Source organism: Schistocerca americana, chromosome 4, assembly GCF_021461395.2.
Source record: "Schistocerca americana isolate TAMUIC-IGC-003095 chromosome 4, iqSchAmer2.1, whole genome shotgun sequence".
NCBI classification, from domain to species: domain Eukaryota; kingdom Metazoa; phylum Arthropoda; class Insecta; order Orthoptera; family Acrididae; genus Schistocerca; species Schistocerca americana.
In genome coordinates, this window is record NC_060122.1 from 222,421,688 (window position 1) to 222,443,323 (window position 21,636).

General features: G+C 44.3%; 1 protein-coding gene across 2 annotated transcripts in view; it reads right to left on the reverse strand.

Annotated features, from left to right (window-relative positions):
- Positions 1-275: 275 nt before the first annotated feature.
- Positions 276-21,636, reverse strand: part of LOC124613034 (peptidoglycan-recognition protein SC1a/b-like) — a 54,056-nt gene continuing 32,695 nt past the window's right edge. The window contains exons 3-4 of one of the 2 annotated variants that reach the window (XM_047141603.1): positions 11,218-11,435; positions 276-794 (exon numbers count right to left, since the gene is read on the reverse strand). In XM_047141603.1, the coding sequence (XP_046997559.1) occupies positions 390-794; positions 11,218-11,435 (623 nt within the window). In that variant the 3' untranslated portion in view covers positions 276-389. Of the gene's footprint in view, positions 795-11,217; positions 11,442-21,636 lie in introns of both variants that reach the window. The other variant, XM_047141601.1, reaches the window with a different exon arrangement.

The following is a 21,636-nucleotide window of genomic DNA, read 5'->3' on the forward strand; positions in this document are numbered from 1 at the left end:
GTTTTCCACATCCCGCTAGGTGAATACCTGGCTGGTCCCCACTTTCCGCCTCGGTTACACGCGTCGCAGACATATGGAACACGTTCGCACTATTTCACGATTTACACTAGATGCAGCCAGCTGGGGTACACTGATTCCATCCCTGGGGGTTCGCGGTGGCAGCAGGAAGGGCAACCGGCCACCCCTAAAACTTACCTTGCGAAATCCGTTCTCACCACGCCGACCCTGCGATCGCTGTGGGACTATGGCGTAAGGGAAACAAGAAGAAGAAAGAAGAATGTAGAGAGCGTATTTACTAGGAAAGTTTACATTTATTTACATGTTTGTTGTCAACTGTGTTACATAATGATATTTCGTGATGACAAGATTGGATTGTTGAACAAGCAGATCTACTGGCCGGAGCTGTCGTCGCCGTCGGCTGGACGGATGCAGTGGACGCCCCGGTAGCAGTACCACCGGCACCGGTGCGGCCAGTCGGCGATCTCCATCAGCGCCCAGCGGCCCGGGCTCAGCGTTTTCTTGAGCTGGTTGTGCGCCAGCAGGCGGTACTCGGCCGCCAGCATGCCCGTCCTCACGCCCTCGTCCAGTAGCCACCGCAGAGCCGACGACATCTGCCTGGTCACGTTGTGCTCCGCGTAGTTGCCGATTAGCGCCACCTCCACTTTGCAGCTCTGCACGAAACTACTACTGGTGTTCGTGCCGTTCCAGCCCCGGCCCTCGTAGATATTGCCGCTGCTGTCGATCAAGAAATTGTAGGAGATCTCCGGCTGCTGATACTTCTGCCAGTGCAGCTCCTGCGAACAAGGAAGACTTCTTGACTGGGGGGAAAAACGCAATTATGGAGTGACACAAGTTTCAGTTCTGGATCCACTATCTATGTATGCTGCCTTGAAAGGTCTCTGTTGGATTCCTTTCATGTTAATTTCTTAAATCTGTTGTCATTTGCGGCATACATTCCACTTCTAAATTTACTGTGGTGTGTCTGACTCTATCTGGGAGGAGACTGAGCAGTGGAACGTGTTACTTTTACACATAAACAAGAACGATCTGTCACACTACTACACTTTAAAACACAGGTTATATGTAATTCATGTCACACAGTCTCATAAAGAACCTACATCCGCTTTCTTTTATATACTGTGTATGATAAGATACTGTCATCCTCCTTCCCTTCTGTGTGAAAGGATGAATGAGCAAATGTATTTCTACTTGCATGCTTGATGGTAGCAGACAAGCCTGTCTGCTAGAGAATAGTGGGACCAACGTCGCAACAGGTAGCTACGCTTTCTAAAAGCAAAGAGGTTTCTATTCTTAGTATGGTCCTGTCTGTCCCTTGTCATGTTGGTATAGGAAGCTGCCTCTCTGGTCACTTCCGTTTGTATCTGTGAAGCACCCTCGTTAGGGGCCCACACCAGTCTGTCTGCGGCGAGCGTCTGAAGTGGTAAGATCTCCGGCTAAACGCGTCTCTGCTAAGTCCGTAAGACAATAGATTTCTTAAGTTCAGCCTAACTGGAAATTTAATCACCTTTGTTTCAGGTTTGGATGTAAAATATCTTATGTCATCTTAAATTGCACCGCAGTGTAATTCGAGTGTGAAGTTCAAAATATCTTCCAGTAGTTGCTTTGTCACTACTTTGTGAGCAAAGTGGAACCACGTGTTGATGAACCGTAACTCTAACTAAGATCATCAATCTTAAATGCGAATGTGCGTGAGATTATAACGTCTCGTCTTGATAATATTTTTCAATATAGCAACTTTTCTTTATGTTCAACCCACGTGGGGTGTACTTTGTGAGACCAGTACCACGTGCTTATATAATTGTTTGACCCATCAGATTAATAGTAAGACGATAGTAACCAGTTCGAGGTTTTTCTTTTGTAAATTGCGTTTCGATGTAATTTATTTTAATTATCAAAATTATTGTGGAGTTACACTCTTTGTGTAAACCAAGTTGACCACGTGAAGCATGTGGTGTAATCATCAAAGTAGCTCTCAGCTATTCTTTTCGGGAAGATTTCACAGAGAGTTACTATGAATTTAGTATACCAGTGTGTGGTAATTTCATGATGGACAGGATTGCGCTACGAACGTAACTTCTTTGGGTGAAAATTGAATCGGTTGGTTGTGGTTAATTTCCTCTTTCATATGTTTCAACGTTCTTCATGTGTTATTTTATGAATGCAGTGTTGTATGCAGTCTCCCAATCTTGGCTCCATATTTGATGTGTTCCGTAAGATTACAAACTCGCAGTTTCACAATCCTAAATAAGGCACCAGTTTAGTTACGAATCAAGTTTAATATGCTGAAATTTTAACGGAACAATGATCAATGTTAAAATAAATGTCCAAATATAAACCGATTTATATATATATATATATATCACCGGTTGTCATAAGATGACTATTAAAAGATTATGATTAATGTTAGTCTGGTGGGAATTTGGTAAGCTACACTCGATACCTGGTGAAACAGTTGCTCAGTAATGCAAGGTTAACTTCCCCAGATAGCTCATAGCTTTTAACCCGCTTTTATTGTCTTGAATATCAGCACCACTTTCAGAACTACTTAATGCATCAACATTTCAGCCTTTCATAAAGAAAAGAAAAACAAGCGTCCAAATTCAGCCTCCAGACCGCTTTCCTTTATTTCCATATGACCGGTTTCGCGCAAGCTGCCGATCATCAGATCTTTTTCAAAAATTATTTTGTAGTTATAATTGGTGCATATTACAAGTGGTTTAAAATTTAAGTTCAGAAAGCTTCAGCGTTCTTAAGACATTACTTCTAATAGAAATTTGTTGTACATATCATCTGATACAGGTGCAGAGTAACCTGGCGAATATGAAATTGAAAGTCCACCGTCATAGCTACCCATACACTAGTCTACTGAGGCTTCATATACTTTTTTAAGAAGCCTCATTGGTGCAACATATACAGCACTAATGTAATTCGTAAGAAAAGTTCCTGTGTATAACATTAAACACTGATGTGGAATTTAATAGCAATAAAATATTCTAAATGAACTTTATACACAAATTATCAAAACATCTGCTGCGCTAATATAATTCAAATGCTTCGAGAATCAGATTTTCACTCTGCAGCGGAGTGTGCGCTGATATGAAACTTCCTGGCAGATTAAAACTGTGTGCCGGACTGAGACTCCAACTCGGGACCTGGCCCGCGAAAGGCAAAGGTCCCGAGTTCGAGTCTCGGTCCGGCACACAGTTTTAATCTGCCAGGAAGTTTCATAATTCAAATGGTTCAAATGGCTCTGAGCATTATGGGACTTATCATCTGAGGTCATCAGTCCCCTAGAGCTTAGAACTACTTAAACATAACTAACCTAAGGACATCACACACATCCATGCCTGTGGCGGGATTAGAACCTGCGACCGTAGCAGTCGCACGGTTCCAGAGTGAAGCGCCTAGAACCGCTCGTCCACACCGGCGGGCGCAATATAGTTCTTAAAAAAAAGTTCCTACGTATAACATAAAACAGTGATGTGGAAATTAATAGCATTACAATATTTTTAAAAGAACTTTATAAAACAATTATCAAAAAAATTTTAAAATATTTCTTCTAGGGAAGCAAGAGATGCAAAGTTTGTAGCGTTTGAAAGTGCCCTTTGTGAACTGATGTAATTGATAGAAAGGTTCCTCAATGTAACGTCGATGAGGGAATTATTATTGTTAAAAAGTTCGAAAAAGCTTTAAAACAAGTCAACAGTATCTTTTACAGTTTTTATAATAATAATGTCGTCATTAATGCTTCATTTGTTACATTTAGGAACATCTTTTCAGTGTTATATCGGTCCATAGGGGGCACTTTCAAGTGCTACAAAAGTTTCGCGGGCTGGAATACATATAAAAATATCTCAAAGAAATTTTGATGATTGCTTTACAAAATGCTTTTAAAATATTTTAATGCTATTAAATTACACAACAACAGTGTTTCATGTTAGAAGCATTTCTTATGAATTACATCAGTCCAGTCTCTACAAATAGAGGAGGCTTTTCAGCGCTGAGGTGTTGCTCAAATGACGTTACTTAAAAAAAAAGTATAAAGCTGCAGCAAGTTAGTCTACGGCTAGTTATGAAAATGAAATTTCAGTTCCACACTCTACAGGTTACTCTGTAACTACAACATAAGGTACGTTGCAGAAACTTATAACTAATTTCTTAAGAATGTAGGAGCTTTTCGAACTTAAATTCTGAACCATTTGTAATTTGAACCAATTTTAATTACAAAATATTTTTTGTAATAGATGTGAAGATGGGCAGTTCGCCATAAAACAGTTATATGGAAATAAAGGTAAGCTACCTGGAGACTAAATCTGGACACATTTTTATAAGTAACGATCGCGGTAACTCCATGAAGACGAATAAGTCTAGTTTTGATAAAATTGCCTTTCATTCAGTTCATATAATGCAGAATTATTTCTCTTTGCGGGTACAATGACAGTTTAAAATGAAACGCTTTCATTCTGCAGTTAAGTCTGCCTCTTTCCTTACCTACAACTGAGCTTATGTCATCATTACACATCCCTAGAAATGGTTAAATGCAGGTAATTGTATGAGTTCACTGATTCCAATTGTGATTCAGGTGATATTGTACGAGAGCGTGTTGAAAAGTAATGCCTTCGAATGTTTTATGTGAAAACTGCTAGAACTTTTCAATTAAAAGAACGTTATTAACATTCTACATCTTTATTATTCATATCTACATATTTATTTCTCAACGTAGTCACCCTGGCGACGACACACATGTCTTCCAATGAGAGACCGGTTCGTTGATTCCGTAACTGTATAATGTTTGACTTTTTTGACGGAGCTACAACCTCACCTCTGCTTGTACCGCTCTATCACTACCAAAGTTACGTCGTCGAAAGTTTCTTAAGTTTTGGAAACAGATCAAAATTGGATAGCGCAGAGTCGGGACTTCATAGAGGATGATCGATGACAGTGAACCCAAGGCGTCAGATCGTTGTAGATGTCTCAGTGCTCTTGTGTGGTCCAGCATTGTCTTGGTGATTGAGACGGTGCTCCATCTGTGAACGAGCTCTTCGAATTCGAAACTCGATTGCAGCACGCTGTTTCAAACGCACCGCCATGCATGGTGTCCATAATTTAAGCTCCAATATCGAAACGCTGTAGATGTCAAATTTTCGCTGCATATTGAAACGTCACGGAACAAAAAAATTGCGAACATTTTTTACCAATAGATGGCACTGTAGGCATCTTTACGTAAAGGGGGGGGGGGGGTGGTCGGCTATTAATGACAGGTGAATCACAATACGACGACTACTATAGCTGCACACTATATCACACGTACTGTTCACTGTGCATGACTACACTAATTCGGCAGGCTACAGTTATGTTGTGTTAACTGGGGACCTAGAAACGACGGAGAGGCTCCGTCCCCGCCGCAGTCGCAGTAGTCCGCAACCCCACGACGACTACCGCAGTCCACTTCACGCCTCCGCCGCCTCACACCGAACCCAGGGTTATTGTACGGTTCGGTCCCCGGTGGACACCCCCCCCTCCCCGGGGAACGTCTCACACCAGACGTGTGTAACCCCTATGTTTGCGTGGTAGAGTACGCGTACGTGGAGAACTTGTTTGCGCAGTAATCGCCGATATAGCGTAACTGAGGCGTAATAAGGGGGACCAACCCGCATTTGCCGAGGCAGATGGAAAACCGCCTAAAAACCATCCACAGACTGGCCGGCACGCCGGACCTCGACACAAATCCGCGGGACCGGCGCTCCTTCCTGACCGGAAAGCCGTGCGTTAGACCGCACGGCCAACCGGGCGGGGCGGGCTACACTTGTGACACTGTTCAATATGCTGTCTAACACTTTCTCCCACAAGCTGAAATCGAGAAACAGCATTTTCCGCAACAGGTCGGAGTGTCTCGGGGGTCACGCTCAGAATGCGTTGCTCAATACGTGCCTTCATTTCAGCTACGTTCGTAATTGGAGCACTGAACACAACTTCTTTCAGATAAACCCAAAGTCAGAAGTCACAATGATTACGATCAGCTGATCTGGATGGCCAGACTGTTGAGCAATGACGACTGATATTCCTAGCATTTCTGAAATGCATCTGCAGCAGCCGCGTCACTAGTTGTGCAGTGTGCAGACAAGCGCTGTGTTGCAAATATATAGGGTGAGTCACCTAACGTTACCGCTGGATATATTTCGTAAACCACATCAAATACTGACGAATCGATTCCACAGACCGAACGTGAGGAGAAGGGCTAGTGTAATTGGTTAATATAAACCATAAAAAATGCACGGAAGTATGTTTTTTAACACAAACGTACGTTTTTTTAAAAATGGAACCCCATTCGTTCTGTTAGCACATCTGAACATATAAACAAATACGTCATCAGTGCCGTTTGTTGCATTGAAAAATGTTAATTACATCAGGAGATATTGTAACCTAAAGTTGACGCTTCAGTACCACTCCTCCGCTGTTCGATCGTGTGTATCGGAGAGCACCGAATTACGTAGGGATCCAAAGCGAACGGTGATGGACCTTAGGTACAGAAGAGACTGGAACAGCATATTACGTCCACATGCTAACACCTTTTTATTGGTCTTTTTCACTGACGCACATGTACATTACCATGAAACTTTGCCAAGAACGAACTGCAGCTGTATCCTTAGAAATTTACTGTAGTGCACGAGTCAAAGCGTCCAGAAAAACTTTCGCTTGTTGGTGTTTTCTCAGTGAAGTGTAATCAGGATTTTTGGATCCTCATATTTTCATTTCTTCAGATGAGGGATGGTTCAGTCTGCCAGGATGTGCGAACTAACAACCAAGTGCCATTAGGCTTCGGAAAATCACCATCAGAACGCGGATCTCAAGATTGCTATTTGGAGCGCAATGTCTAGTGTCCGCATCGTACCTCGATTCTTTCGCCAAATTGTTAATGCTAACCAGTAAGTCCATAAATTGTTTAATCCACATGTGGACCAACTCACAGAAGATGATGAGGTCCCATACTCCGAGGAGTGTAGTGGACGATACGGGAGACCCGCACCGCTGTATTTGGGGAGGTCCTAGTGGAGGTGGTTTGTCATTACCTTCCTCCAATGGTAATGTGGATGAATGATGATGATGAAGACGACACAACACCCAGTCATCTCCAGGCAGCAAAAATACCTGACCCCGCCGGGAATCGAGAACGCTACCGCAAGACCACGAGCTACAGACAAAAAGCATGAAGAACTGCATTTATATTTTCGTACGGAGCAACACCTCACACCACCTTAACAAGCTCGTAACTTGTGCTGGGGCTGTGTGGTGAGTTGAAGACAGAAGCGGCGGTGCAATCTCCTGGCCGCCTCAATCGCTTGATGTCTTTCCATGTGAGTTTTACCTGTGGAGCAGATAGAATGGTCAGGTTTACTTAAATAATCTTCACACACTAGAAGAGCTACTGCAGAAGATCGAAAACGCCATTGCTGCCTTCCCTCTAGCAAAGATGCTACGTGTGTCTCTCACTGATAAATCGAGCACAGCGCTGGACTGACGTCAACGGTAGTCATTTCCAGCATTTTCTGTGATGTTCATTAACAAAGGTCAGTCCCGTGTCGTTATTAATGAAAATATTTTTTCGGACCAGTTTTATTTTGTAGACCCTGTATGTACGCAGAACAGTGCTCTGCGATAACGATAAATACGTGCGAGAGTTTTCATTGTTGTTATAACTCGTTCTATAGACTGACTAACAGATTCATTTTGGTGAATAACGTGAGAAGAGTACGTTTGGTTGCATAGTGTCGGTTATGGCGATGTCTCAAAAACTGACAAGAAAAACAATTATATAGAATTATTCACTGAAAACAAAACTGAGCAACGGTGGGATGAACAGACTATTATTTGAAAGTTTAAATTTTAACTTTTAGTTAAATAATATATCTCCTGAATAAAAGTGCTTGCAATCGAAGCTCGTTATTGTAATATACCAAGACAAGCCGGCCGGAGTAGCCGAGCGGCTTTAGGCGCTACAGCCGGAACCGCGCGACCGCTACGGTCGCAAGTTCGAATCCTGCCTCGGGCATGGATGTGTGTGATGTCCTTAGGTTAGTTAGGTTTAAGTAGTTCTAAGTTCTAGGGGACTGATGACTTCAGCAGTTAAGTCCCATAGTGCTCAGTGCCATTTGAGCCACTAAGACAAAAACAAAGAGAGAAAAGAAAAGCGATGCACCACGAAGGATTTATCCGAATGTGACAGAAATCGGTACATATGATGTACATGTACTGACGAACAAATGATTACAATTTAAGAAAAATTGGATGATTCATTCAAGAAGTAGAGCTTCATAAAACTGAACACGCCAATACTACGTTGGTCAACCTCTGGCCCTTATGTAAGCAGTTATTTGCCTCGGCATGGATTCATAGAGTTGTTGGATGTCTTCCTGAGAGATATCGGGCCAAATTCTGTCCAGTTAGCGGTTTAGACCTTCAAATTCCCGAGATGCATGGATGGCCCTACCCATAATGCTCCAAGCGTTCTCGGTTGGCGAGCGATCAGGCGACCGTGCTGGCCAAGGTCGGGTTTGGCAAGCACGAAGGGAAGCAGTAGAAACTCTTGCCGTGTGCGGGCGGGTATTATCTTGCTGAAATGTAAACCCAGGATGGCTCGCCATGGAGGGCAACAGGCCGGGACGTAGAATATCGTCGACGTACTGCTGTGCTGTAAGGGTGTCGCGGATGACAACCAAAGGGGTCCTGCTTTGAAAACAAATGGCACGTAGACCATCACTTCTGGTTGTCGGGCTGGATGGTGGGCGACAGGTTGGTACCACTCCGCTGTCCGGAGCGTTTCCAGACACGTATTCGCCCTGGAATCTCATTGAATGGAGTATAATTGTCTTCAGTGATGAGTCCCGCATCGAACGGAGTCCCGAAGATTAGTCCAGACGTGTCTGGAGATGCCTTGGACAGCGTTGGGATACCAACTTAACTGTCACCCATCATACGGCCGGACAACCAGGAGCGATGGTCTTTTCATAGCATAACCCCTTTGGTCGTCATCAGCGGCATCCCTACAGCACAGCAGTACGTCGACGATATTCTACGACCTGTTTTATTGCCCTTCATTACAAGCCATCCTGGGCTTACATTTCAGCAAGGTAACGCCCGCCTGCGCACGGCTAGAGCACCTTTTTAGCATTATGGGCAGGGCCCTCAAACCATCTTGAGAATTTGGCGATCTAAAGCGTCAACTGGACAGAATTTGGCACGATATTCTTCAGGAGAGTATCCAATACCTCGATTAATGAATACCAAGGGGAATAACTGCTTGCGTAAGGGCCAGAGGTGGACCAACGCGTTATTGACCTGTTTCATTTTGTGAAGTTCTTTCTCTTGAATACATCACCCAATTGTTCTGAAATTGTAATCATTTGTTTGTCTAGAAATATACATCAGATCTGTAGGTTTCCATCTCTTTCGGACAATTCCCTCGTGGAGTGTCGCTTATTTGTCTATTTTCTTTCTTCTGTTTTTAGTCTTAGAGTGTACTTTATTTTCTTCAGACACTTTTTCGGCATCCTAGTGTAAAACAGGGTACTTGAGATAGTAATTTATATTTTTCTGTTTTGTAAGAAATATGTAATAGTACTCATTAGTTTAATACTGATACACTATGTGATCAAAAGTACCCGGACACCCCCAAAAACATACGTTTTTCAAATTGGGTGCACTGTGCTGCCACCTACTGCCAGGTGCTCCATATCAGCGACCTCAGTAGTCATTAGACATCGTAACAGGGCAGAATGGGGCGCTCCGAGGAACTCACGGGCTTCGAACGTGGTCAGCTTGTGTCATACGTCTGTACGCGAGATTTCCACACTCCTATACATCCCTAGGTCCACTGTTTACGATGTGATAGTAAAGTGGAAACGTGAAGGGACACGTACAGCACAAAAGTGTACAGGCCGACCTCGTCTGTGGACTGACAGAGACCGCCGACAGTTGAAGAGGGTCGTAATTTGTAATAAGCAGACATCTATCCAAACCATCACACATGAATTCCAAACTGCATCAGGGTCCATTGCAAGTACTATGACAGTTAGGCGGGAGGTGAGAAAACTTGGATTCCTAGCGGCTGCTCATAAGCCACACATCACTCCACTAAATACCAAACGCCTCGCTTGGTATAAGGAGCGTAAACGTTGGACGATTGAACAGTGGAAAAACGTTATGTGGAGTGAGGAATCACGGCACACAGTGTGTCGATCCGATGGCAGATTGTGGGTATGACGAATGCCCTGTGAACGTCATCTGCCAGAGTGTGTAGTGGCAAAAGTAAAATTCGGAGGCGGTGGTGTTACGGTGTGGTCGCGTTTCTCATGGATGGAGCTTGCACCCCTTGATGTTTTGCGTGGCACTGTCACAGCACAGGCCTACATTGATGTTTTTGCCGCGTAGGATTAGCCGAGCGGTCTAAGGCGCTGCAGTCATGGACTGTGCAGCTGGCCCCGGCGGAGGTTCGAGTCCCCCCTCGGGCATGGGTGTGTGTGTTTCTCCTTAGGATAATTTAGGTTAAGTAGTGTGTAAGCTTAGGGACTGATGACCTTAGCAGTTAAGTCCCATAAGATTTCACACACATTTGAACATTTGTTTGTGTTTTAAGCACCTTCTTACTTCTCACTGTTGAAGAGCAATTCGGGGATGGCGATTGCTACTTCCAACACGATCGAGCACCTGTTAATAATGCACGGCCTGTGGCGGAGTGGTTACACGACACTAACATCCCTGTAATGGATTGCCCCTCACAGAGTCCTGACTTGAATCCTACAGAAGACTTTTGGGATGCTTTGGAACGCCGACTTCGTGCCAGACCTCACCGACCGACATCGATACCTCTCCTGAGTGCAGCACTCCGTGAAGAATGGCCTGCCATTCCTCAAGAAACCTCCCAGCACCTGACTGAATGTTTGGCTGCGAGAGTGGAAGCTGTCATCAAGGATTAGTGTGGGCCAACACCATATTGAATTCCAGCATTACCGATGGAGAGCGCCGCGAACTTGTAAGCCATTTTCAGCCAAGTGTCCGGATACTTTTGATCACATAGTGTACGAGTGTAGCAGTATGGCTTATTAATGTGGAGCGGGCAAAAGTCGCGGGCCTGGTGTGACCCGGTGTCGTATTATTGATGCAGGGAGCTGAGAACTGGCAGAAACTAAGCAAACACACCTGTATGGCTTGCAGCACCGGTGTACAATCGGAGAGACCGAAGCAGCGCCCACCCGCCGTGTGCTTGACCACCACGTACGGCGTCGGATGCGCCAGCTGCAGTCCCTGTCGCTGCGGCCGCAGGCTCCAGGACGAGTGCGGCACGATGTGCCGCTCCGAGCTGTACTTGGCCTGTGACACGTCCTCCGAGACCTCCACCGCGTCGTCGGGCCCGCAAACTGCACAGGCCAAAAGAGCGACATTACTCTCCACACACAGCTACCAGGCCAAAAAAGAACCCGATCTCAGCAGTAGCAAAGCAGGCGGTAACTAAGAGGGAGCAACCACTCGCTTGCCTTTAAATATACTTGGTGTTCCAGGAGCAACAGCCAGTTTTCAGGGATGTGACAGAAACGATCATTTGAAGCAAAAAGTTTCATATGGATATATGCACTGTTCCGAACGGCTTCCAAGACAGAACACATTTAATGTACCGGGTGATCAAAAAGTCAGTATAAATTTTAAAACTGAATAAATCACGGAATAATGTAGATAGAGAGGTACAAATTGACACAGATGCTTGGAATGACATGGGGTTTTATTAGAACAAAAAAAAAAAATACAAAAGTTCAAAAAACGTCCGACAGATGGCGCTTTATCTGATCAGAATAGCAATAATTAGCATAACAAAGTAAGACAAAGCAAAGATGATGTTCTTTGCAGGAAATACTCAATATGTCCACCATCATTCCTCAACAATAGCTGTAGTCGAGGAATAATGTTGTGAACAGCACTTAAAGCATGTCCGGAGTTATGGTGAGGCATTCGCGTCGGATGTTGTCTTTCAGCATCCCTAGACATGTCGGTCGGTCGATCACGATAAACGTGCGACTTCAGGTAACCCCAAAGCCAATAATCGCACGGACTGAGGTCTGGGGACCTGGGAGGCCAAGCATGACGAAAGTGGTGGCTGACCACACGATCATCACCAAACGACGCGCGCAAGAGATCTTTCACGCGTCTAGCAATATGGGGTGGAACGCCATCCTGCATAAACATCGTACGTTCCAGCAAGTGTTGATCAGCCATGCTGGGGATGACGCGATTCTGTAACATATCGGCGTACCTCTCACCCGTCACGGTAGCAGTCACAAAACCAGACTCACGCATTTCCTCGAAGAAAAAAGCCCCGATAACGGTAGATGTGGTAAATCCAACCCATACCTTGACTTTCTCGTCGTGCAACGGAGTTTCCACGACAGTTCTAGGATTTTCGGTAGCCCAAATTCTGCAGTTGTGGGCGTTGACAGACCCTCTGGGCGTGAAATGAGCTTCGTCGGTCCACAACACGTTACTCAACCAATCGTCATCTTCCTCCATCTTTTGAAACGCCCACACCGCACTTGCCCTCCGCTTCACTAAATCGCCAGGTAGCAGTTCATGATGCCGACGGATTTTGTACAGATAGCATCGGAGGGTACGCCTCAGTGCCAACCAAACAGTAGTGTATGGAATGCCGGTGCGACGTGCGACTGCACGAGCGCTGACTTCCCCGTGCATAGACGAACCCGCTACAGTCTCCATTTCTTCCTGAAGTGTCTCAGCAGCATTACGCCTTCTGCTCGGTCGGCCACTACGGGGTCTATCGTCTAAACAACCCGTGGCTTCGAACTTCGAAATCATTCTCGCCACAGCTGCATTTGACAATGGATCTTTACCCGTTCGAATCCCCTTCCTATGGCGATAGCATCGTAACGCTGAACTAGCACATTCCCCATTCTGATAATACAGCTTCACTAAAAGCGCCTTTTCAGGTAACGTCAACATGCTGCGACTGCTGGCGCATCTGATTCTCTCTCCCATTACAGCTCCTTGTATATACGATTGTCATGCGCTGTCACTGACGTTTTTGCTGTCCAGCGCCATCTGTCGGACATTTTGTGACCTTGTTTTTGTTCTCTTCAAACCCATGTCATTCCAAGCATGTGTGTCAATTTTTACCTCTCTATCTACATTATTTCGTGGTTTATTAAGTTTTCAAATTTATACTTACTTCTTGATCACCCGGTACATTGTTGTTTATTTTTTGTATCATTCTATACTACACTGCCAGGTTTACACATGCACACATGTACAACAGTTAGTAAACAGTACAACATGCCTTTTACATAGCATCAATTGAAGAATATTGTTTAGACACTGACCTCTAAGCATTATCGAACGCGTCACGTTGCAGCTGTTGTACGGTCCACAATAAATATTCCAATATCCCACCGTCAGCTTCAATGCATTTGTCCACTCTTGGGAGAGCCGGTTGTGCAGCTTGTCTGAGTGCTTCTACTGGTACCCTAATGAGGGCAGCAGCGTCCGTGATGCGACCAAGCAGTTCATCTCGAGTGTTCACCTTCCGTTTGTACACACCAGATGAACCAACCCCATCCACAAAAGACTAACGGCATAAGGTCTGGCGAGCTTGGTGACTATCACGACCAACCCAGCGATCAGGATAAGTGTGGTTGAGATTTCCCTCACACGTCTGGTAAAATGTGGAGGGTCTTCGTTATGCTGGAAGTACAGTGCAACGCACGTCCTCAACGTGGTCAGCCTGCCGCTGTGACCGAGCGGTTCTAGACGCTTCAGTCCGGAACCGCGCTGTTGCTACGGTCGCAGGTTCAAATCCTGCCTCGGACATGGGTGTGTGTGATGTCCTTTAGGTTAGTTACGTTTAAGTAGTTCTAAGTTCTAGGGGACTGAAGAAATGGTTCAAATGGTTCAAAATGGTTCAAATGGCTCTGGGCACTATGGGACTTAACATCTTAGGTCATCAGTCCCCTAGAACTTAGAACTACTTAAACCTAACTAACCTAAGGACATCACACACATCCATGCCCGAGGCAGGATTCGAACCTGCGACTGCAGCAGTCGCGGAGTCCGGACTGCGCGCCTAGAACCGCTAGACCACCGCGGCCGGCGGCACTGAAGACCTGAGATGTTAAGTCCCATAGAGCTTAGAGCCATTTGAACCAACGTGGTCAACAAACAAATTTTCCACAAAGTGCAAGTAATTCTGTCCAGTCGTTCGCTCGTCTGAAATGAATGGACCTATGAATATCTTACAGATCATGCACCACCTAAAAAAAAAAAAATAACGTAACGATGGGATTATTTCCTTTCGATCATGGGTAAAATTCTTATTTCTCATTCGGTGACATAACTCGATTAACACGCAGCAAACAAAACTGTCATCTTTCCGCCTAATCTTGACCTGGGTTACGCTACTATCACCACAACCATATTCGCCTCGCAAACTAATGACCACTCTGTTTCCTACCAAACAAATAAACTACACTAGTCGTCGTCTGTGAGCATAACCACGAATTAATTATTATCCATATACTAGATATCTAGTGATTAATATCAGTCCTGCAAACTGCTTTAGTGCAAGGTTCTAATCCGGGTATATCTGGCTGGCATCTATTGTGAGGACAATTTAATAGACAGCTTGTGAAAGTATGCGGCGTTGTGAATGGCGAAGGAACGAATTACCGAAAAGTGGCAAACCATAGCGACGGTTTCTTACCAGCACCATTTGAACATCCAGCTACTCAGGCGATGTGCCGCTAACAAGCCTGTGTGTTGCTCACTGAACACGCGCGCACTCACTCTCTCTCTCTCTCTCTCTCTCTCTCTCTCCCTCTCTCTCTCTCTCTCTCTCTCACACACACACACACACCATATGCATTCCTCCAATCCTCCAATAGCAACGGAAGCCACTAGTTGTGGTGCTTGTACGCTTCATATGCGTGGAATTCAGATTTATAAACTCCTGAAAATCGTTTGGTACGGTGCACCACTGCAGCCTGTTAACGAAAGTTCGAACTTATGGAGTACACTCCCAGAGAGGTGAGTGGCTCGAAGACTTCTTAAGTAATAGAACCCAGAATACTGTACTCGACGGCGAGAGCTCAACAGACACTTGTGTCACGTCAGGAGTGCCCAAGGAAAGTGTGACATGACCACTGTAATTCGCTACGTACACAAATAATCTGACGGGCAGGGTGAGCAGCAGTCTGTGGCTGTTTGTTGACAATGCTGAAGTCTGATTGTAGGAGGATACAAAATGACTTCGACAATATTTCCAATTGGTGCGATTAATGTCAGTCAGCTCTAAATGCAGATGAGTTGGAAAAAAAATCCCATAATGGTGGAATACAGTATTAGTAACGTGCTGCTTGACACAGTTCCGTCGGTTAAATATCTAGGCGAAAAGCTGCAAAGCGATGTGAAATGGAACGAGCATGTAACGATTGCAGTAGGAAAGGTAAACGGTTTATTGGGAGAGTTTTGGAAAAGTGTGGCTCATCTGTAAAGGAGATCGCGTATACAACAGTAGCGCGATCCATTCTTTAGTACTGCTCCAGTGTTTGGGATCCACTTCACGTCGGATTGAAGGAAGACATCGAAGAAATTCAGAGGTGGGTTGCCAGATTTGTTACCGGCAGGTTCTATCAACATGCAAGTGTTACGAAGATGCTCTGGGAAGTCAAACGGGAATCCATGGAGGGGAGGCGAAGTTCTTTTTGGGGAACGCTATTGAATCTGACTGCAGAACGATACTACTGCTGCCGACACAAATTTCACGCAACGACAACAAAGACAACAGAAATTATGGCTCGTACGGAGGCTATCTTTGCGAGAGGAACAGGAAACGAAATGACCAGTAGTGGTACAGAGTACCCTCCGCCACGCACCATACGTTGGCTTGCGCAGTACTTATGTAGACGTAGATGGAAACGTTTTCTTATGAGAGGACGGCCCACTCTCTGACTTGGTATTTACGCTATATTTCAGTCAATGGTGGACGCTGTGAAGCACCCACTAAATTTTACGAGGGTGAGTCAAATGAAAACCTTAAATTTTTTTAAAATATTATTTATTGTGCAGAAGTGGTACAAAGCTGTATCACTTTCCAACATGATCTTCCCCACGCTCAACGCAAGTCTTCCAGCGCTTACAAAGTGCATAAATTCCTTTAGAAAAAAATTCTTTTGGTAGTCCACGCAACCACTCATGCACCGCGTGGCGTACCTCTTCATCAGAACGGAACTTCTTTCCTTACATTGCGTCTTTAAGTGGTCCAAACATATGGAAATCACTTGGGGTAAGGTCTGGTGAATATGGTGGATGAGGAAGACACTCAAATTGCAGGTCTGTGATTGTTGCAACTGTTGTATAGGCAGTGTGGAGCCTTGCTTTGGCATGTAGCAAAAGGACAGTTGCTGACAGCAATCCACATCGCTTTGATTTGACTGGAGGCCGCAGACGATTTTTTTAGGAGGTCTGTGTATGATGTACTGGTGACAGTGGTCCCTTCAAGGCATGTAATGCTCCAAAATGACGCCTTTTTTGTCCCTAAAGAGAGTCAGCATCACCTCCCCTGCAGATGGTTCTGTTCGAAACTTCTTTGATTTTGGTGATTAGGAATGGCGCCATTCCTTGCTCGCTCTCTTCGTTTCCGGTTGGTGGAAGTGAACCCAGGTTTCGTCCCCAGTAACGATTCTTGCAAGGAAGCCATCATCACCTTCTCGTTCAAAGCGCCGAAGAAGTTCTTCACAAGCATCAATACGTCGTTCTCTCATTTCAGGAGGCAGCTGCCGTGGCACCCATCTTGCAGACACTTTGTGAAACTGGAGCACATCATGCACAATGTGGTGCGCTGACCCATGACTAATCTGTTAACATGCTGCAGTGTCATTCAGTGTCACTCGGCGGTTTTCCTTCACTATGGCTTCAACTGCTGCAATGTTCTGTGGAGTTACAACTCGTTATGCCTGACCTGGACGAGGAGCGTCTCCCACTGAAGTCACACCATTTGCGAACTTCCTACTCCATTCGTAGACTTGTTGCTGTGACAAACATGCATCACCGTACTGAACCTTCATTCGTTGATGAATTTCAATCGGTTTTACACCTTCACTACACAAAAACCGAATAACAGAAAGCTGTTCTTCATTGGTGCAAGTCGCAAGTGGGGCGGCCATCTTTATACTGATACTGTGACGGGATGTATTCATCTGCAGAATGCTGCCACCTACAGGCCATTCTGCACGCTGTTTGTAGCATGCTTACCAACTTACAGGATAACGGCGCGAAATTTCGATTTGTTATTACAAATTTAAGGTTTTTCATTTGACTCACTCTCCTACTTTTATTACGTGCTATATAAACATGAGGGCAAAGAAATAATAACTGAGAAAGTCAATAAATAAATGAATAATTTAAAATATATAGCATTGTCGTTGGTGGGGAGGCTTGTGTGCCTCAGCGATACAGAGAGCCGTGTCGTAGGAGCAACCACACGAACGCGAACCAACTGAGCAACATCTAGCAGTAGTTTTGGAGAATGGACTGAGAGTTTACTTTACAAAAAACACCGCCAGAAAAACTGCACAAGCGAAGTACCTCAGAACACAACAGTAGCAGTTTTTTACCAATTATGCCAAACGCATCCATTCTCGAAAACATTAATAAATGTCGACGCTCTACCTATTATACGTGAAACACAACAATAAAAATCTTTCAACGACGAAAACAAGAAATTCCAGCAGAACATCAAGAAGGAATCAAAAAACTGGTGCACCAGGCCGAGTAAACACTATGTCCGAACAACGCAATACGGGGACCAACAGATCTCGCAGTTCTCAAGACTGTTGACGGTTACCTATGTCAGACGTACAGAGAAGTATGCCAACGCTTAGGACTACTGGAAAACAACAATCACTGGTTGAAGCCTCATTCTGCTGAACAACACGAAACCGGTCGAATACAAAACAGCTGTGTGGCTCCTTCAAAGAAAGTACGAGTGATGACATACCGTAACAAATCCGGCAAACTTATCCTGAACTAACCATCGAATTCAACGACGACATCTCCAATGAAACAGTCATTCGTCTATTAAGATAAATGTTTAGCAATAAACAACCAGACCTTAGTTCAAATTGGGATGCAAGCACAACGAAAAAACTCTATCAGTGTGCTAAACTTTGAAATCACAAAGGAAAAGGCTACAACTTCAACGAACTACTTCAATGCATTGCTCACAACAAACCACTCCTCAATAACAATCAAAAGGAAATTCACGTCGTTATCATGAACCTGATCGAGAAAAACACTGGCGGAATTATTTACTTGGACGCACGAGGCGGCACCGGGAAAACGTTTTTAATAAAGCTACTGCTGGTGGAAAGAAGTGCTAAACAACACATCGCACTTGTACTGGCATCATCCGGCATTGCAGCCACACTTATGGAAGGGCGGGACGAAGTGCCCATTATGCCCTACACATACCGTTGAATGTAGCCGAAGAACAATTCCCGGCATGTAAAATCTCAAGAGCATCTGGACGAGGTGAACTTCTAAGGCAAGCTAAAATTATCTACTGGGACGAATGCGCAATGTCACATAAAAAAATCTCCCGAAGCCATGGACAGAACGTTACAAGACTTACTAGAAAACTGAATTGATAGGAGGAACTCTACTCATACTTTCAAGCAGATTTTCGACAAACACTTCCCGTTACCCCCAAAGTCAAGCCGGCCGGGGTGGCCACGCGGTTCTAGGCGCTACAGTCTGGAACCGCGCGACCGCTACGGTCGCAGGTTCGAATCCTGCCTCGGGCCTGGATGTGTGTGATGTCCTTAGGTTAGTTAAATGTAAGTAGTTCTAAGTTCTAGGGGACTGATGACCTCAGAAGTTAAGTCCCATAGTGCTCAGAGCCATTTGAACCAATTTTGAACCCAAAGTCAAGCACCAGCAGACGAGAGTTGTTTCTCCAACTCATCTACAATTAGAGCTAACTGACATTAATCACATCAATTGGAAATTTTGTCGAAGTCATTTTGTAAAAATGCTTTAAAAATCACATCTCCGGCCCCACATACAAATACCGGGATTAAAAAAAAAATGAAAGTTCGGCTATCGAAAGGCGAAACAACACTACTGACCAGACGACGGGCCTTATTAAACACAACAGCGATTTCTGCAACATAGACACTACTGAAAACGAACTCATCGACCAAATTTTTCCAAACGTTGTTCACAACTGGCTATTTGAAAGGGCAATGTTGGCAACTAAAATAATACTGTTGACGATATCAACTTTAATATTCAAAACAAAATTCGCGGTGAAGAGAAAATATATAAATCGGTCGACACGATGGTAAACTTTGAGGAAAGTGTGAACTTCCCTACAGAATTTCTAAACTCTTTGCAAGTACTAGAAATGACATTACAGTGCCTTCGACTTACAATTGGATCTCCGAGCACATACTACTCAGAAATCTCAACTCACCAAAACTATGTAATGGAACAAGGATGATCGTCAAACAGCTATCGAATAACATCATCGAAGCCAAACTGATAACAGGAAAGTACAAAGGAGACACGCTCTTTATCTCCAGAATACAACTGATCTCTTCTGAACTGCCACTCCAATTTAAAAGATTGCAATGTCAGATCATGGTAGCCTACAGTTTTACAATTAACAAAGCGCAAGGGCAAATTTTAAAATATTGTGGCAATCAATCTCAAAGACTTCTGTTTCTTTACGGTCAACTATACGTAGGTTGCTCTCGAATAGGATATTCGAAAAATTTGTACATATATCCCCTAGATAACAAAATGAAAAATGTTGTTTGTAAAAAAGTATTGTACATAGTTAGAACATGTTTTCAATAAAAAGTTTTTACCTCTTATACTTTAGCAAGTATGGTAAAATGCTTAGAATATTTTTTAAATTTTAAAAAAATTTTCCTCTAATAGTTTCTAGTTTATTCCTTTATTCCAACTACTATACAATCTCATATCACACCGAGCAGGGTGGCGCAGTGGTTAGACACTGGACTCGCATTCGGGAGGACGACGGTTCAATCCCGCATCCGGCCATCCTGATTTAGGTTTTCCGTGATTTTCCTAAATCGCTCCAGGCAAATGCCGGGATGGTTCCTTTCAAAGGGCACGGCCGACTTCCTTCCCCGTCCTTCCCTAATCCGATGAGACCGATGACCACGCTGTCTGGTCTCCTTCCCCAAACAACCCCCCCTCTCATATCAACTCCCTGAGCGAAGCAGCTGGGTACTAATCGTACAATAAAGAGTCTTTCTGTCATATATTTGGCAATACTTCACATTTGTTTCTGTTGAGAGTCAATTGTCATTCCCTGCACTGATAGAGATGTTACAGTTCCTATCTAGTTACGAAATGAATCACGACTCTAATCGGATTATATACTACAGTTTTATATTTCAGAAATATCTGGTCTTACATACTTAACTTACAATACCATTTTGTCCTTCATTTTTATCTCTTGAACTCCCTGTGTGTTACACGTTTCAAGTTTATATTAAAGAACGCGATTAAAGAAAACTTAAACCCAGGAGGTATGTGGTAGAAACACCACTAGGGGAACCGTGTCGGACGTGGACTGTCTTATTCTGTTTCAAGTGAAGTACAGGTAGCAATTATTGAACTACATGAAATTAAAGCGTCAAAACGATATGCGTTAGGACGTTCAAACTGTACGGTTCAAACGGCTCTGAGTACTATGGGACTTAACTTCTGAGGTCATCAGTCCCCTAGAACTTAGAACTACTTAAACGTAACTAAGGACATCACACACATCCATGCCCGAAGCAGGATTCAAACCTGCGACCGCAGCGGTCGCGCGATTCCAGACTGTAGCGCCTAGAACCGCTTGGCCACCCAGGGCGGCGCAAACTGTACGGTTGATCGAGGGGCATGATGGAACTTGGTATGGTTTGGTTTAGCGAGGAAGCCAATTTTCATTTGGATGGGTTCGTTAATAAGCAAAATTGGCGCATTTGGAGGACTGAGAATCCGCATTTCGCGATAGAGAAGTCTCTTCAGCCTCAACGGCTGACTGTCTGGTATGCAATGTCCAGACAGAGAACAATTGGTCCGATATTCCTTCATAGCATGGTAACTACCGAACGCTACGTGAAGGTTTTGGAAGATGATTTCATCCCCATTATCAAAAGTGACCTTGATTTCGACAATATGTGGTTCATGCAAAACGGAGCTCGACGCCATCGAAGCCAGAGAATCTGAGGATCGCCTTCTAGCTCTGGGGTATTCAGAGGCCACTGGCGTGGGCCTCGATTGGCCGCCATATTCGACATATCTGAACACATGCGACTCCTATTTGTGGGGTTGTATTAAAGACAAGGTGTACAGTAATAACCTCAGAACCATTTCTGAGCTGAAAACAGCCATTCAGGAGGTCATCGACAGCATCGATGTTCAGACACTTCAGCGGGTCATGCAGAATGTCGCTATCCGTCTGCGCCACATCATTGCCAATAATGGCAGGCATATCGAACATGTCATAACCTAAATCCGAATATCTGTAGTGACATGAAACTT